General features: G+C 46.4%; 1 protein-coding gene across 2 annotated transcripts in view; it reads right to left on the bottom strand.

Annotated features, from left to right (window-relative positions):
* Positions 1–18,647, bottom strand: part of LOC143372787 (opioid-binding protein/cell adhesion molecule homolog) — a 56,339-nt gene extending 37,692 nt beyond the window's left edge. For both annotated transcript variants that reach the window (XM_076819315.1, XM_076819316.1), the window contains exon 1: positions 18,354–18,647. In XM_076819315.1, coding sequence (XP_076675430.1) covers positions 18,354–18,405 — 52 coding nt within the window. In that variant the 5' untranslated portion in view covers positions 18,406–18,647. The remainder of the gene's footprint in view (positions 1–18,353) is intronic.

The following is an 18,647-nucleotide window of genomic DNA, read 5'->3' as shown; positions in this document are numbered from 1 at the left end:
GGTCCAATGACATCATCGCCGGTTGGGGGCACAAACAGACCCCGTTCGATCACGTGGTGGCCATCGAGAATAGATTTGTTTTCTCGGCTGGCGAAATTCGTAACGCGACACCGATAAACGGACCCGGCGGCCGGGCGAAGGAGAGCTACCTCTCGGCGTGTCGAGTCGCTCTTCTCAACCCCCCGGGAACGGGGGGTTGCTCGCAGCGACGGTCGTTAGCACCTCCGTCGCGACGGTCACCGTTGCACCCCCGACGCCTTGAAACGTTAAACATGCTGGCAGCCGAGCGTTGTTCGGGGTATACTTGACCTACTTGGTCGGCGGTTGCAAGTGAATGAGGATGTTCACGCTTAGCATCGGAACGAGGATGTTCACACTTAAGCTGCGGATGGCAAATCTGATAATCTGACCGAATGCCCGCGCAATCACTGTGCACGGGGACAATGGGCCGTTTCTAATTTCAGAGTGAAAAAAGGAAACGGGCAGACAGGCGTCGACGAGATTTTAATCGTCACGGTGGACAGCTTAATGGCCGAGCGGTTTTTTTTTCCTCTCCTCTCTATTTTGTTTTTTATCGCGATTAATAGTTACGCGGAGCAAAGGTGCGCGCAGGGGAACAGGGACACGGCACGGAAGAGCGGAAGTGAAGCGAAGCGTTTCGTATTAGTAATTTACGACAAAACGATCGACCTACATGCCTCGAGGACGGGGTGGCACGATGATGGTGGCGGGTGACGGTCGATGGTGGTTTGAGCGGAAACGGTAAATTCTCGTCAGCGGGCAATTTCGATTCTGTGAGTGAAAATAACATTCCCTCGTTAAAGCGGCTGTGGCCGTCAAGTTCGTGGGGTGACGTCATTTATCCGACATCTGTGGGCCACCACTGTATTCCGTGGCTTGCGCTTCTTTTTGCGTGGAATCCTTGCCCAAGTTCTCCTCCTGCCTTGCGCCGGGGACGCACCGAAGCCTGCCTCTGCTTTTATCTTCGTTCGAGCGGAACTGCGAATTTTTTCGTCCGTCCACTCAATTACGAAATCGTGGAAGCTGCCCTGCTTTTCTGTACGTGTGTTGCACGAGGGTCGTGGGAATGAACGTAGAGTGGTGACAGAGTGGAGGAACTTTGGTTGCCAAGCAGGTGAAGTAGACTATCTTCAGTTGCTCGTGGCATTTGTTCTGTACAGAGATCTTCTATCTCGAACCGCTTGTCAGCATCTTGAGAGCTGACCAATAACTCATCTTCGAACGGAGCTACGTTAGAGTGGCGCTGCTTTCGTTAAAATACCTTCTAAAATTAATTCTAACCAGTCGGGGGGCAACCGAGCAAACGAGCGTCTCCGCATCCCTCGTTATTTCGAGAAACGAGTACACTTGACCCTGGCTAACCTTCCCCAATTACCAGGAGATAATGCAACGCACAATTCCTCAGCTTTCGGTGGAAATCTTTAACCCGAATACTCGTACGCACGCGATGTAGCCTCTATAACTCGCGATAAATGCCTTGTCCTCTTCTAACGTCCTTCTATCTACTCCAGTCCTTGGGCAGAACGATTAGTGGCAGGAAATTATCGTGTCCGTGCAAGCTGCAACTCCTCCAAGCATGTACGTATCTCCTCTAACTCCGCACAGATTTATTTAACATTTAAAATCTATCGATGCACAGTGGCGGTGAATAGAAAGTTTGAAACTCGTGCTCTTAAATGTCCTACTACGGGCCTCGGGTCTTTTTTTACCCAATAGCGTTTCTATATTATAATACTGGCACAGTCGCAGAGTCTTTTTTTATCTACTCGTGGATTCACTTGTTTAAAAATTCGTCTAATTCAGAAATAGCCGTAAAGCAGTTGTTACTACTTAGTATCTTAATGGGCTTGTCCCGTGAATAAATAAATAAATAAATAAATAAATAAATATGTGAATGTATAAGTAATGTATAAGTGAAGCGAAGACCGTAGGGTTAATACTAATCTTTGCAATTATATTAGTATCACTAAATAGTCTATCTTACAGTTAAACAAGCCCCCAGTCTAGGAAATATAAATCTGAATGGTACTGCGTTATTTCTGTGACCGTTCACAGTTATGATAGTAAACTTTCTTCTATCCACTGTGTACCTGAAGTTTGAACCTGCATTCGCTAGGAACAATCGCTCGAATCGTGTGCGATGATTGATCGAGGCGCGAAAACGTTTTTCGAACTGCACGTTTCTATTGTAGAAAGGCTGTGTACATGGTCGGCGTTCGATTTGTCAGACGTCATCGAGAATAGAGGTGTAGTAGAGGATCGGGGCAAGGCTCTGGACCCGAGGAGCAAGAAAACCGTCTCATCGTCTCGCCTAATAACGGTTCTAGCGTCAAAGCAGCGTGCCTGCTTCGTGATTTCAAAGGCTGCAGAGAGGCCCGGCCAAGGCAGCGTGGCAATCGTGAAAGCCCGCCTGGCTCTGTGTAACTGACTGCCTGCCATGGAGAACAGAGGAGGAAAGACGGCGAGATGAAAGGGTGCCGCGGCAGCAATTGCGCGTACGTTTCCACCAGTTGACCTATTCAACTCTCGATTAGATGCAACGCCGAATTGTAGCCTGTACTCTCGCTGGTCCATCATTCCGCGCGTTTATTTCGTGTCTCGATTAGGGGAGCCGACTCGATGAAATCTTTGGGTGATTAAGAGGATTCTGCGTTATAACGATGGAGGAAGATTGTATTGGACAAGATTATCTTATGAGTATCTTCTGTAAGATGTGTATCTTCCTAATAGTGACGAAAGTTTCATTTTTCGTCGAATTCCCTTCAAGTCCAATTTAGAATACCTGCCCATCTCAAGTGGAATTCTATTTTGGAAATATTTGCATGTATCAAGTCACCACCTAGAGATACTTAAAACTTGCAGTCCTCTTCGTAGGATAGCCATCCATCGTTCCACCCTTTCGAACCGAAACTCTTACGGGATGTATCCTCAAGACACAAAGCATATCGTTTATTATAAAACAGCGTCCGTGACCAGCCCGCCGGGAAGAAAAACCTCGAGGAAAATGCAAGAAAGCGGGCAAAGTTTGCGAAACTTCGCAGGAGTGGTGGCCTTCGAGTGGATTTAATCGAGGACACCGATGTCGCCCAGGGTGGGAGGGAAGAGGAAAAAAAGTGGAGCGTTTTATGCAAACTAACCCAAGGCTCGTGATAGCCGTTGTAGGTGCATTACAGCAGATAACAAGAAGCTCTGACACGCGGTAGGTAAACGGCGTGGTGCGCGGTTCAATCGAAAAACAAAGGACATTCCATCGTTTTCTTCTGGTGCCATTACCTTATTACCTAATGCACGCGCGTGTCAGATAATCAGAAGTGAAATCGTGCGGGGCGTGAATTCGCCGCGGCGCAAAGTACACATCGCGTACGATTCATACTTGAACAAGCCGGCAGGCACAATGACCCAGTAACGAATGGGATAAACTGACAGGCGTCGCGCATTCCTCAGTATCGCGCATACACGAGAGACATCCGACTGGCCATCGGCGGCCAGGATATTCCGCAGAGACGTTTCGCGGAGACACATCGAGCTGATGATCCACGCTTAATTAGGACCCAGCGACCTTGCAGTTGCCGCGCCTAGCCGACGTTTCCAGCATGACTTTTTAATTACCAGGTAATGAACGTGGACACGGTAAGCGTGGAATACGAAACTTTTCTCTGGGTGCCTGAGCCTCTGGAGGAAATGACGACGCTCCGTGACAAGGTGAATATACCAGCGTCGAATCGAGCGACTGATTGGTATAATGATCAGTGGAATTTCAGAGAATACGTAAGCATATTCGTCACGGATGTGTGTTTTAATCTTTACCAGGTGGATACGGGGTCTATTTCGACCCATCTTAAATAGGAAGCCACATGCGTGACTGGGCATTGGATTGCTTCTTGAAGAAAATAAGAATTTTAGATGGTGAATCAGAATCTAATTTAGAAGCCTGTGCTAAAGTGTGTTTGGATAGACTTATGGGTGAAACGGACCCTAAATTAGCTGCCGTTAGTAGAATATTATATTAGTTACTAGCTACCTAGGAATGTTTCGTCGTCCATGCCCCAGTCACTGGTTTGACTGTTTAATATGCATGCGAATGTTTATACGGGATTCATTAACGCACGAATAAGGCCACTTGGATGTTACGTTAATGTCAAGGGCGCGGAAGGTTGGCTCGCGTGTGCGAGCACTCGTTTATGGTTAGGGAAACTTTATGGTTAGCTTGATGCCGCGCGATGCTGCCCCCAAGTACTCGTGCTCAAGTGCTCGGGCCACAAGTGGCTGTCTAAAATTATTCTAATTAATCCGCCCTACCACTGACACAGACCTGTGACGCCAGACACACTGGGATGCGCTGCAACGCCGAAACTAATCGCTGTCGATAGTTTCAACGACGAGGGGGGGTGATTAAGAATGTAACGAATACGGCGTGGACACTTAATGGATACAGTAATTCTTCGTATGATAGAATAATGGAATGCATAATTTAAGCTGAAGGTCTCCAATCACCATTGTAGCCGCTATGAAAGGTAGTTATGAGAATTAGGTTGGAAGATGTGAAAGATTACCGGGAAGTGCCTATACGAAAGAAGTAGTGTTACAGTATTCTTGGCGCACGTACTTAATTGAATGATCCGATGCTAATTTTACGTCTCTGATCATAGATTCTTCCTCGTTCTTTCTCGCAACCTTCGCAAGTTCGCACAGCTCATTTAGAGCGGACGTCCTTCAGCTTCCGCATACCTCGATGAATCTTCTTCAAATCCTGACAGCACCACCTTGATACTTGTTCCTCGTCATAGTTACGATAAACCTTTGAATAGTTCCACTAGCCACGGTCTATTAGAAACACCAAACGATTGGGGCGCATTAGGTGGCAACACGAATCCATGTAACGCCCCAATGACACGATAAGCCCGAGCGCACCATTCACAGATAATTTTATCTGTTAACCCTATTAGACTGGTTCATTTATTTTCATCTGGCCGCCGGAGAACGCCGCGGAGCAAGGCGAAATAGTTACGGACAAGGGAGGTCCGAGAACACCCGAAGACACTCCAATTAATCGTAATTGCGTTCCCATCATCGATCTTCGCCTCTCGCGATAACAGCCAGCTCGTCCACTGCCGACATTCATTTAACAATGCCAGCGGAGAATGAGTAATTATTTTCCCCTCTTAGTTCCTGGTTGCCGTCGACGAAACGCCGAACTAGCGATGGGCTCCAATTACCTTCGAATCGCTCCGAACAAACGAGGAGGACTTCTCACCGCCCACGAACCGCCGACGATTTTAAATCCGTTCACGTGACTTCGAAACTTCGCTGCACCTCGGAAGGCTTCACGCGTCTCCTGCCTAACAGCGCAGCTAAGTAGTTGCATAAGTGCAGAATTATCCTTCCATAACCAGCTTATCGCACATCGAAGGAACAACTTTCAACTTCGAGTAACTCGACTCGAAACAGGGAGACCACCAAGAGCCGCGAACAGTGCGAGCCGAACGGCCGATACCCGGCGCGTTTATCATCGTCCCTCTTTTCTTTTCGACCTATAGATCCGTCTATCAGCGGACGCGGAGTCGCCGAGCGGAGTAATTACGCCAATAGCGGGCGATTAATTACGCGAGCTAGTCAAACGATATATCCGACAGTCCCCCCCCCCCCTATCTTTTATCGTTGTCAGACGCTGGAACACGAGGAGCCGCGGAAAACGCGGTGGCGATTGTTCCGCGGGGCAGGCGAGGCGCGACAGTTCCGCCGATGCGTAAATTCGCGTCGACGTGGCCCTGGATGTCATCTGTTGCATCCGAGGGGACTCGGTCGAATCACGGCTCCGTCGGCCGCGGGGTCGATACGCCGCTTCTTCGTAATTAGAATGAGAACAGGGCATTTGAATTCCGGTCGGAGAAGAAACGGGACGGAAACAAGGCGGAGGAAGAGTCGGAGGGACGGAGTGAGATCACGCGTCATTAGTAGTCAAGTCGACTTCGCTGGTGACTGGCATTCCTTTTTCCTCGCGGTGAAAATCGTGCAGGAACGATGACGCGCCTCTCCCCATGCTCCTCATTTCTCTTCATCGCCCTTTCCTCTCGTGTGCTGGACTTTTCTCCCATTCGCACCCTTTCGCTTCGACTCGCGTGCCTCGAATCGGGTTACAGTTCCCTATGCAACTGTCACTGGGATATTCCCGCCGACGTTCCAAGGCTCTTATGCACATAGCGATCAATGCTTTCACTGTTGAAAGTTGAAAGTGCCATAGAGACCCGAGGGGAAAGAATTTGTTTGGATACTTTTGATCGGCAACACCTTTCTTGGACGCCTTTTATGGAAGGGGGATTATAAAGTCAATGGTATCCGGGGGGAATTATTATTCCGTTTGTTCTGCGCTGCTTTTTGTCCTGGTCGAGGATAATTATAATAAATGTGGCGCGGGGCTCTCCTGCCTACTCCCTCACAATGCCGATCGAGTAACCCATTCTTGTTTAACTGGCCGCGCACTGGAAGGTAGATAGATCATTCCGAGGTATCGGGAGGTGGCTGCGCGACTGGCCTGGCCTTTTGTACCGCGGGAGAATGAATTTGTCAGCGTCCCTTTTCTACACAATCGTCGGGGATCCTTGGATGTAAATGGATTTCAGGCATCAGAGAGCGGGGTAACGCACAGGAAAATGGAAACGACTGCGAGGGGGCACCGCCCGTCGCAGCGAGAAACGTTATGGCTTTCGGCGCGCGTGTCAAGGAACGTTGTGCAACGGAATTCCTGATCTCGATAATTATCAACCGTAAAGTTTTCGTGTAGCGCGAAACGCGCCGATAACATCGATCGGCCGGCGCGATTTACCGGAGCTTCGATAATCGGCGGAGAAGAATTATGGCCTAACGAGATCGTATCTTTTGTTACGCTTGTTCCACTCTGCAGGGAAACAAACTTACACGCGATTGATCACTATTGAGTGATTAAACCTCTCAACTACGCAGTAGGTACACACTGCTAAACGATTAAAAAATCAGTTCTTGGAATGACTGCACCGCGATTTCTCTCGGAGGGATTGGGAATTGTAAGAATGCGTTTTCACCGTGTAATGCATTGCTGTATTGGAGAAAAAGTTAAAGCCAGGGAAAAACATTCGTGTCACACATTCTCCCATGAATTTTTCTCCATCGAAACTTGAGGGTACTAAATAGTAGGCGGTCGGTTTTGTTGAAAATGAAGCATTTCTTTTTCATTTAAATACAAAGAAATAAATTGAGGCTGATGCTTGTTCTTTCTCGCAATGTTTATTAACCCTTCGTGGTCAGACTTCTGTAAGGTTCCGCGGTGGTCACACTGGGTCCAATGGACCCGGCCGATTTTTAAACAGTTACCGTACGAACTGTATCGATCCAATCGAGTCCGAAAAATTATAATTCGCACTTTGAACATTGTAGAATATGGAACAGTTGAGTTTTAGTAAGAAATGAAATGACAACACGTGCTAAAAAAATCGGAAAGGAAAGCCAGGAACTTACCGGGAACAGCTCCAAAGTTAAAAAGCGGGTCTATTGGACCCAGTGTGACCATGAAAGTTTCACATCATAAGCTTTAAAAGAGCACGATCCACAGCTAGCAAGGAAAGCTCCCGAACCCGGAAATTCAAAAAATTCTGAGACTTTGTGAATATGTAGGGGATTTCTGACTGATTACAACGAAATTTTTGTTTGCTGCCCAATTTCACTCTAAGGAGATGAAATTGACCCCTTAAATTCCAGCTATTTTTCGATTTTGTGTTATAATTCGCGAACTGTAAGAACTGTAAGTTACCAAATGATAGTCCTAATTAAACGAAGTAACTTTTGTCTTGATTTTTTTCCATCTCTTACAGATTGCGAGTTACAAAATAAAATCGGAAAATAGCCGAATTTTCAGGGATTAATTTCAACATCTGAGAGTGAATTTGGGCAGCAAACAAAATTTGTGATCGGGAGGAAATCCCCTACATATTCACAAAGTTTCAGATTTTTTTGAATTTTCGGGTTCGGGATCTCCCCTTGCAGGTTCACTTCCCAGGTCCACCCTGCACATGTTGATAACCGATTGATCCAAGCTCGTAGCTAAGCACAGATATCGCGCCGCGCGTTCCATCGAATGCACGGCAGCGATTTCCACTCGCCGCGTCGTCACAGATGGAAACCGAAGATGGAATGTAAACTCCGATATCGCAAACAAGCGATTTAACCTTTGTTTCGCCTTGAACGCTTGCCCCACGATGCCTACGTATGATCGATTGCGAATTCCCGGCCAACCAGTCGTCAAAGTACAGTTAGTCTTACAAGTTGAATCTGTCGTACGCCGCGCAATTAAACGGAAAAATGCCCAGGGAATGTTGAATCGTAAATAGTCGCGGATTTATCGCGCCGCAGCACGCGCGATCCGCTCGAAATCGCGGGGGCTCGTGCGTCGAACGATCGATCATCGAATCGTTGGCCTATGCACACGGTGGAAGCCTCACCTTTGCCTTTGGATAACGGTATCGAGGTGACTGTAGGAGTTTTGAGGAACGGCGTGGGTTGCAAGCTCGTTATAATACAAAAGGTGTCCCCTTCGAATCGTAACAGAGAGAGCCAAGATGCATTTCCCCCCTCACAAATCATCCTTTTCGCCGGCGTTCACACGCGGCCACTCCGGCTGACTCATTACATTACGCGGGCAGCGGGACATAAATCAACATAGAAAAATATTTGGACAACTTTCGCTCGGCCGATCCGATAACCCTAGTCGCGCGGAACCAGTCTCGAGTATCAATCGAGATCGATAACCGTGTTCACGCCCTTCCAGCGGCGTTGCGATCGAGCAATTACAGCGGGAAAAATTTAATTAACACGCCGCCAGCTCCAGATATCGCCACTTTGTTAAGACCTGCAAAAGGGTTGGATAAAATTCGGGGCAACCGATTTCACTAAAATTTTGCACGTAATTACGTGTACGAGGTAATATGGAACGGCATGTAATATGGAACTTTGTAAAATTTCGATAAAGAAATAAAGAAATCTTCAGGCAATCGTGTATACTAGATCCATAGACAGAATAGACGATGATACTGACAATTGAGCATCAGTCGGGCATCCATCGTTGAAAGAGAAACTTTTATATATTTCGTGGGGTGTAAAAGTATCAGAAAAGTGCATCAAACAGTTAAATATTGTAGTGAAGGTATGCTACGAAGTATTATTTTGACATAATTTATCATTAAATATGTGTGTTCTTGATCTTTCAAAAATAGTTTACCAATAAAGTGACTTTCTTCTTAGTATAAATCTTAATTTCTTATCGGAACGTGTGGGTACGTAATATGGAACTATAAAATGGATAATTATAATTATAATTATGGATAATTATAAAAATAATGACAATGAAAAGTAGACCCAATGTATTCGCTGCTTCCAGTGGGCACACGAAGAATGCGGGGCTTCCGACGTATTATTCACATGCCCAACGTGAAGGAGACGCAAAAAGCAGGAATAAATTCCATAAATGATGTATATTTACTTATTTGTATCTTCTACCTAATAAATAAAAATCTTCATTTTTAGTAAAAAAAAAGTAAAGATTTTTCAGTTTCTTTTACAAGTTTCCTAGGTGTTCCATATTAGGACCCGTTTTTCCGAACCGCCGATTTTCACACTTTTCAGTTTTTTTACAATAATTGCAAAACAATTCGATTTTTTTACATTTGACTATGCAAATATAATTATGCATTAGTTCCTTCGTCCCCTAATATCAATTTTATTAAAAAAAACATATTTCCCTAGTTTTAACAAGCTTTTGAAATCAGATGTTCCATATTACCTGCTTTTACCCTACTACTCGAAATTCTGCGAGATAATGAAATTCAAAGCTGCATGTTCTGCAGACTCCATAAAGATAAAATTGTAATTAAGTTACAGTGGTGGCGTGCTCCAGTGTAATCCGCGTGATAATCCTAGACCTATACACATGTAACACTTTACCTAATCTCCAATTATCCCCACGTTTAGTTACTTAAATTAGGCTCTCTCTTATACCTCCATAAACAGAGCCTACTCACTAAACCCGAAAATTTTAACCTAATTTTCCCAAGAACGCAAACTCCCATTTAAATCGACGAGTCAGTCAAGCCTACTACACCGCCTCCGTTACAGAAACGCGACGCGTCATCAGGAAAAAAGGAAACGATCGAAGGAAGGCAACGATTGACGAGGAAACCCCGAAGCATGCCCAGCAGCCAACGTGTCAGGGACGCGGATGTATTAGGAACGCGTAGATACTGTTATACTTTCACGTTTAATTATTGTTCGGTCGTAACTTCCGCCTGGCGAGCGGGCGGACTGGACAGGCCAGGGAAGACGGCCGTCGCCGCCGCGACCGGAAAACCGAAATAAAAGCTGCATCACTCTTTCGCGTGCCATTAGCTAATCCCTATTTATAAGTTATTATGTTCGCTCAAGTACACATGTGTACCAGCGTCTAGGATAGAGCGAGGGGTGCAGAGGGACAGGGGGCGCACGAGGGCGGGTTCACACATGTGCAGCACGCGTAAAGCACACGTCGCGATCGCGAGCACGCATGAACGGAGTAACGGGGCTAAAAATACCCGAAACCGTCGAGATAAGCCCCGAACGCCGAAACGATCCCGTGCTCTGGTGGGTGGTTTATTAATGGAGTCGGATTACTAGAAATCAAAATTATCGTGGGCGTTACGCGGCTGCACGCGGTACAGTTTCAAAATCCCGACGTGAAATGGCTTCACGTGCTAGCACGGCCAACGTCCGCCGGCCTCCCTATCGTTCCGTTTCATATTCGAGCGCCTGCCGCGTCGAGGGAAACGATTAATCGAGGAATCAATCGGTGGGATTAAATTGCGGCGAAGAAAGGATGTGATAGTTTGACGATTATGCTCTTGCGAGAGGAGTGCATAAATATATACCTGGTGGGTCGGTTGGACGGAAAAGTTGCGTTCCTAGACGTTTGCGTTTCACAATTCGATCGGCCGAAATGTTAAATTAAAATGCAATTTCATAAAATTGTAAGGAAGAAGTTCTATTGGCACTTGAGCCTGTTCGTAATAATTATTAAAACACCGTCGTAGGTGACCATTAAAAAAATTCCAGGATCTTTCATCCGACTGATAAAACAAAAAATACCTATCAGCAGCCTCAGAGTACAACGCTAAGAAGTATTATAAAACTTGCGCAATTATCTCTTATATAATATTGCGACGACGTCATCGAGGCGCTTGCATGCTCACCACCGAGTTTATTTGAACAATCTCGATCTCGTTTACCATTCACCCGTGGCCCGATCGCATCATATATTTTCAACATCCTCTCATATATGCCCTTGACGCTCCTTGTAAATAAACCGACGCTCGTAACTCCCCCGTCACAACGGCGACTTTTTAACGTGTCCATTCTGTTAAAGAAGAACCAGAACAGCAGCTGGATTAAATAGTTTCAATGATCCTTGCTCTTCCTTCAGTGGCGGATTCAGGAGTCTTTCTTGGAGGGGGCGAAATATGTAAAAGTACATAAGTACATTTTTTAATCTTCCTTTACAAGATTTAAAATTTCCTTTTAATTTATATTTTAATATCACTATCCGATACTATAACCTAAATAATTACATTCACATTAATTATTTATACAGAATAGTACACAGTGTCGTAATATTTTTCTTTTATTACTCTTGGGAGGGGGGGCGATCGCCTTTATGAGTCTCCATGGAAATAATAGGTAATAAGTGCAGTAGTTTATTCTCGAAGCGCGGTTTTGACTCCAAAGCTTCTAACAATTTCCCGCTATAATAATTGGAGTCGAGATCGTGAAACTTTATACCAAAAGTTTCGTAGAAAAGAGGCCCGTGACAATTAAGGCACACTAGGCACATTCTCTTACATTTTCTAGATCTTTTAGGGTTCAAGAATCCCAGCGGAACTTTAGAGCAAGGGGTCCAAAGGATCGTAACACTCCCTCCTCCAGGTCTCTCGGAGAGAGCAGACGAATTACGAGGCACGGATCTCCACAGCGGCCTAAATACGAATTGGGGGCACCGAAATCGTGTCTCGGGCCATGCTGCGGTTCTGCTCGGAATAACCTCCGGATCATCGACATCCGTCAACGGCGGAGGTTCAGGAGAATCGTGTTTCATAAAGAAAATACGTACATGATTCACGGCTAGTTCCCGGTCGCCCCCATTTACCGAGCAGCCGAATTGCCCGCCGAAACGAATCGACGATCCGTGTGTTACGAGCAGAAGAGGCTTAGCTAATGTCCCGATATAATCGTGACCACTATGGTAGCGCGCTTGTATATCCCACAGAACGTTTCACAATGCGACGGTAATTTCATAAGATCCATTATCTGGAGTGTTTTCGGGGAACATGCCAAGGGCAACAATATGGAGAGATTCTTCTCCATTTATCGTGCTTGCAAAACGGGACGTCCCTTTTCAATGACTCCCGGGGTGGCTTTCCTGGTTTCGCTGAACCAGCTGCTTTCGAGCCATAATCGCGGATTAATCATTCACTAAATTTGTCGCTGAAACACAGAGTTCGCAAGAGCGCGTTTAACCAGCGACGAGATAAGATTCTCATGTAAATACATGGCACAAGACACTGGTGTTATCGCGCGTCTATTCACGGGCTGGAAAAAAGAGCGCGGCGATGCCTCGCGGTATGGAAAGCGACCACTTCGTCACGGTTCCTTAGTTGCGCAACCCGACTCGGATCGATCTAAGTTTAGAAGGAAACAAGGGTACAGTTTCCCTGCAATTCCACCGCGACTGCCTCAAAGAAAACAATAATAACAACTAAAGCGCAAAAGTAAGCGATGGATAAACGAGGCTCAGCATTCCTTGCGTTATGAAACCTAATGCGTACTATGTATAATAAAATATCTCAACAATAATTCCTGCCCACACTCCAAAACCCACTGTGCCTCAGAAATAAAAAGCTCCGAGATGCAAACCAAGTCTACGTACGGCTTCAGTTTTGAATTTCCCCGACAGCCTCATAGCGTGAGCAGAAAATCAAGGCGTGGATCAAGCAATAAACCAGTCACGTCGCTAGCTCCTAGGTAAGAAAAAAAAAAAGAAAAGAAAAGAATCCCTGACTAGGAGACGTGCCCGCGTTCCAATCAGCCAGCTGAGACCACGGAAACCTTCCGTGGAAAAAGGTTCGGCGTCGAGATATCGCGTTTCCCTTTAGCCAGGCGGTGAGTGGGCGATGCAGGTATACCGATTAATACGTCGCTGGTTCCCGGGAAAATTCGGGGAACCTCCAAAAGATCTCCCCGCCGCCTAAAATGTGCTCGACCCAGGAAAGGCGTTTCTTTCCTTTCTCATGCGGGCTCACCTCCGCCATGTGCGCTCATATACGCGCCACCTCTCCCCCGCCATCGGCAATGAGACTCAATTAGTTAATTACTCGGCTAAACGGGGATGTAACACGTGACGTAACCTTTGATAAGTGTTCGTGGGCTACTTATACACTGGCAAGCCACTGGCCTCGTTAATTTCCGATGATAGCGTAATTTAAACCAGCCACGATATTAAATCGAGCTCAAAGATTTAAAGAACACCGGTCACGGATACGTCGTGACCTGTACGCAGCAGAGGCTCGCTATACTTCTGTCCTGCCAGGCGCGCCAGCAAACCTCGGATGAACTCGATGGGCCCCCCGAATCGTGAAATTACACCTGTTGCGCGTGTTCCGGTGGGATTCCAACGGTTACATAAAACACGTGTCGCTGAGGAACGGGAAGAGATCGTGGCGGATTCATCAAACTGTCGTGCCACGTCTCTCGTTGGATTTGCATTAATTCTTCGATCGGAGGAGAGACACGAGCGCCTAAAGGGGAAGCCAGGGGTCCCTGAGACACGTCCAGCGCGACTAGTTGCGCAAGGCCTCGCTTATTTCACGGCTCGTCCCACGACACTGACTAAAATGTTGCGTTCTACGTTTCACACGGGCTTCGGCGTTACGGGGAAGATAAAAGAAACAAGGAACTCGCGAGCGCTGCGTAGGAGCGCCTATGCGTATGCAACGAGCGCATAGTAATCAGCGCATTAGCACACGGCCACGGATAATGACGAGAACCGTGGATGACTAATTTCCCTGCAGTACGTGAACCGATACTATTCGTGGCGAACGATAATACGCCCGATGACACACTTGCGTTGGATCGAGCGTGTTAGAAATAAAGAATAAAAATAGGGTGGACACTGAACGCGGATGGATCAGCTAGCGGCGCGAGTGGAACTCTCGATGGGATAATTGGGAATTTGGAACTCGATATATAGAGTGGTTTATGGCATGTGGGTACTTGAGAGACTGAATCAAGCACGTGCAAGTAATAGAGAGATTTTGTAGGAATGATTATCCTATTCGATTCCCAAAGATTCCTGATCGAACTTTTTCGAAACGATGAGATTTTGAAACTTTTAGCAATCAAAGAATTTCTCTGAAGGGGACGTTTCGTTCAAAACACTTGAAAAATAGGTGATTTTTATAAATTTTTTACAAGACGATGTTATAAGATATCCTAAGAAATGTTTTTGGCTTTTATTAATACACTCATCAGGGTGCAAATAAAAATTTCGTTTCATGTTTTCTGGCCTTGTTGCATTTTCTAGGTGGCGCTAAGTGCAGCGCTGCCAAAATCAGGTGCCTAAACGGTAACCACGATTGCAGAAGATCTAATTAACCGATTAAACAAAACTTTGAGGTATTTCATTCATAATTGGACTCGCTGTCGTATCATCCTCTAGTTTTTTGCACTATTTCGTTCAAGTGTGCACCAATCATCGTAGTTTTGGTGTTTTTGTCCGCGACAGAGGATAATGCGATAGCCGTTGATATAAGTTTTAAGAGATTTTTTCGATTTCTGATTTCAGATGATCCTGTGAGTAAATTTCGTGATTACCGTTTGGGAATCACCTATTTTTCGAGCGTTCTGACCGGGCCTCTAATCTTAATGCGTTCAGAGGTTCCTTCCTCTTACTTTTCGAGAAGAGATTCGAATTCCCAGTTCGAGCTCGTCTAACGCAACAAGTGGTGTATTGTACCTACAACAGATGCTTTAAATGTGCCACAGATGGACGTGGAAGGGATATAAATCTGAGGAATCGAGTGGCCATGTAACAATAGAAGTCTCTAACTCTTACAAAGCTCCGTGCACTAATTGTACGTTGGAACCAACTGATCTCAGTTTGGAGGTCTTTGAACGTTCAATGGACTCTATTAGCGCGTGTCGAAATGAACGCGGGACACGTAGAGTATTCATTCCGAATAAAGAGAACGTTTCATTATCAATAGTGCCCCACAAATCTAACGACTGATTGCAACAGTATATTAATCTTATATCTCCATAAGTAATATGTATCCCTAAGGTTTTTCACAAACTCTCACCAACACCCCGTTCATGCATGGTGCTCTAATACAATCAGACCTTATCGTCCCTTATCTACGAGACCATTCAACTTCGATTTTATCGGTGGAAGGATATACACACGCGATAGAAGCGGATCGAAACACGCTCGGTCCGACAAACACGGTATTTCCGTAAGACTTACATTTCTCTTTCCCACCCCTATTTCGTGGCATTCTTCAGCGAGCCAGCTACTTTAGCTTCCTACTTAGAATCTTTGTCGCGTACGAAGAAACGAGTTGGCCCCTTAGGTGGCATTAGGGATGAGACGAAGCCGCTGCTATTATTAAGGAACAAATGGAACATCCCTCTCGGGAGGCCCGCGTACCCTGGATCTCTCTCTTTCCCTCTTCGCCTCGTTCCAGTTACCAAAAATCAGTGAATGCCGTGCTGGACACGGGGCAACCGGGCAACTGTGCGCCCCGTCTCTCTCTCTGCCGGTCCCATGAACCATCTGCCCCCGGTCATTCTCCTACCTGAAACTGCTGTTCACCTGGCGTCCCTACCACCGTCCACCTACCACCCCGGGTTACTTTCGTTTATCTTATTTTTCGGGCCATTCAGCAGTCTCCGCCAACTACTGCCACCGGTTCTTTGTGAACCAGCTCGGCTCGTCGCGCGGTACCAGCCTCATCCTCTCTCCCGTCCGCGCGCTTGCCTCTTCTCTCAATGGAATTTGCCAACAGCTGGACCGACGCGACCGGCAAGAAAACGGATCCCTATCTCTCTTCAATCTCCCTCGGACTTATGCTAAACAACGTGTAATTACGAACGACGCGCCGCGTAAACGAAAATGATATTCCCCCCGGCCTCGTCTTCTTCGCATAGACGAAACAGTAAAGTGTTCACGATTTATAACTGGGGCATGTTAGAAGAGTATTGGCGAATGAGATGAGAGTAAAGATGGGAGACCGCAAAACTAGCGTCCTGCTCGAAGGGGCCCTCAGATTCCCTACTCCTTTAATACTCCAAAACGTTGCGGTCAAAAATGTTCAACTATTTGATGTTATTATTGCATCGAGTTTAACGGATTCCTTTGGTCTCCCAGGATTTGGCGCATTCCCCAGGATTGTCCCAGGAGCAACTGTGCGGTAAACTCGATTTCTCGCGCGTTCGCCGCGCGTAATGAATGCCGATCGGGGGTTAAACGCGTACGGTTTAAATTATGCACGGGAATGCAGTATACACGGAATGTAAATGAAACAATTAACGAACGTTGTTACGGGCAAGCCCAGAGTCCGAGGCCCAGAGCGACACTATGTGCACGTGATTCAGTGCCACGAATCCCTGGATGCTCTAGGGAGCGACACGATTTAGATTCCATTTTACTCAGCGAGATTTTACGGATACTGATTGAAAGTACGCGTCATCGGGAGCATTTTCCCCATCGTTAGGGGAAAAATATCGATATTCCGTTGATCCCGCGAGAAGGTCCGGATTATTAAGTACTCTTCTGAATAATAATCGCTGCACGTTGCCCAACGAAGTGCGTCGTCGAATGATTTAAGAATTTACGCGAGAATGTGTCGAGTATTACGCGTGGAAGATATCGTGGCTCCCTGGTAAACCTTTTAAATCTTTAATGAACAGCTAGATTGAATTTATTGGATTTTCTATCGAGGGAGAGATGCATTTGAAAAAGTATCGAGAATTTGTACAAGAGTTTGTTATTCAGTGCCGTGTTCGGCGCGGCGCCGCTGTTCTACTGTGGAAATCCTAGGTTTTCACCGCGTAAGAAGGTCAGGTTCGTTGGGCTTTCCATCGCCCGAGGGATTCATGACAAACGATTACCACTCTATGACCTACGAGAAGGTACTTGCTTGGGATTGGCAATAGCTCCGAGGATTTACGACCCAACATCATGCATGGCATAGCATCGTGGTTCCAGCATAAAGAACTCGAGAGAGCGAAACTTGGATTCTGCGACGATATAATCTACGGTAAGCGTGACCACTAATAGTGTTTATAATAATATAACAAAGAATCGCTCTCGAAATAAAGTCCTATATCGCACCGAAGCTGAACCTAATCGCCAGCAATAATTTAAATAATACATAACGACGTGATCGCCAATTAGGCAATATGCAAATGAATTGGACGATGTGGCAGCAATATGTAAACGACAGCCACTTGCGGAAGGACATCAATTACGTAGGTACATACGGTTCGACAGTAAAATTACTCGGACAAACATTTTCACGCGCACGCGAATACTTCTAAGCGTATTAAAACCGTCTTTCCGCGTACCCTGATATCCTACCTGTTATATGTACTGCACTAGCAACTGAATAAGCATCCATCCTATATAATTATGTAGAATATGGGCCACTGGAAACGAACACGATGTCTCCGAGTTGCTAATGAAAATTGCTGGCAATTATAGGTTAATCGGTCAGCAGCCGTGCTTCTCGCCAGGCCCGGCAGCGGTACTCGAGTAATTAAGCTTTTTTAAGACGCGTAATTGTTGCTTCCGCAGCAACGATTACCAGTCTCTATCGCCGGTGCCCACCGCCCGCAATGGCAACTATTGTTGCCAACGCTTATACGGAGGGCGGACGGTGAGGTAACTGTTTGCCATTGGCGATGCATGCGAAATTATCAGCCCGACCGAATGGATTCGATCCCGCGGCTTTAAGCGACCCCAGCACGCCTGCGATCTACTCAACCACGTTATATCTAAACGCGATTTGCTAATTGAATATCTACTTAGTCCCTAATGCTCGTTGCATACGGCAGCCTATGCTGCACCGTGCCGGCCAAGCACAAGATGCTACCACGCGTTGATACAATCGATAAGGTTCAACAAGTCGCTACGCGCAAATCTCCATGCGGATGGTCAAGAAGTTACCTTCCCTGTGCCTCACGAAACTCCGTTGGTGTTATTGTAAAAGGGACAAGGATAGACTCACCCTGCACGGCGAGAAGTACCACCAGCAGCCCGAGAAATCGCAGCGACAGCATCTTGCTCTCCTTTCAAAACCACTGTCAAACAAACGGCACAATTGGCACTACTGTCGTCGTTCCCTCTTCTACTCGCTCGCTGGGATCAGTGATCGGCGGGATGAGCGCGGCTGGACTGGTGTTTTACGCGACACGCGAGCGATAGGCCTCGTTGCGATTAAGAAGCGAACGCATCCACCGATACGAGGTGGATACCGAATACAAACTGAGAGGACGAACGCGCGTGGTATCCGAAGAGTGGA

Source organism: Andrena cerasifolii, chromosome 9 (assembly GCF_050908995.1).
Source record: "Andrena cerasifolii isolate SP2316 chromosome 9, iyAndCera1_principal, whole genome shotgun sequence".
Taxonomy (NCBI): Eukaryota; Metazoa; Arthropoda; class Insecta; order Hymenoptera; family Andrenidae; genus Andrena; species Andrena cerasifolii.
The sequence above is the reverse complement of the archived record's forward strand: the minus strand, read 5'-3'. Positions and strand labels throughout refer to the sequence as shown.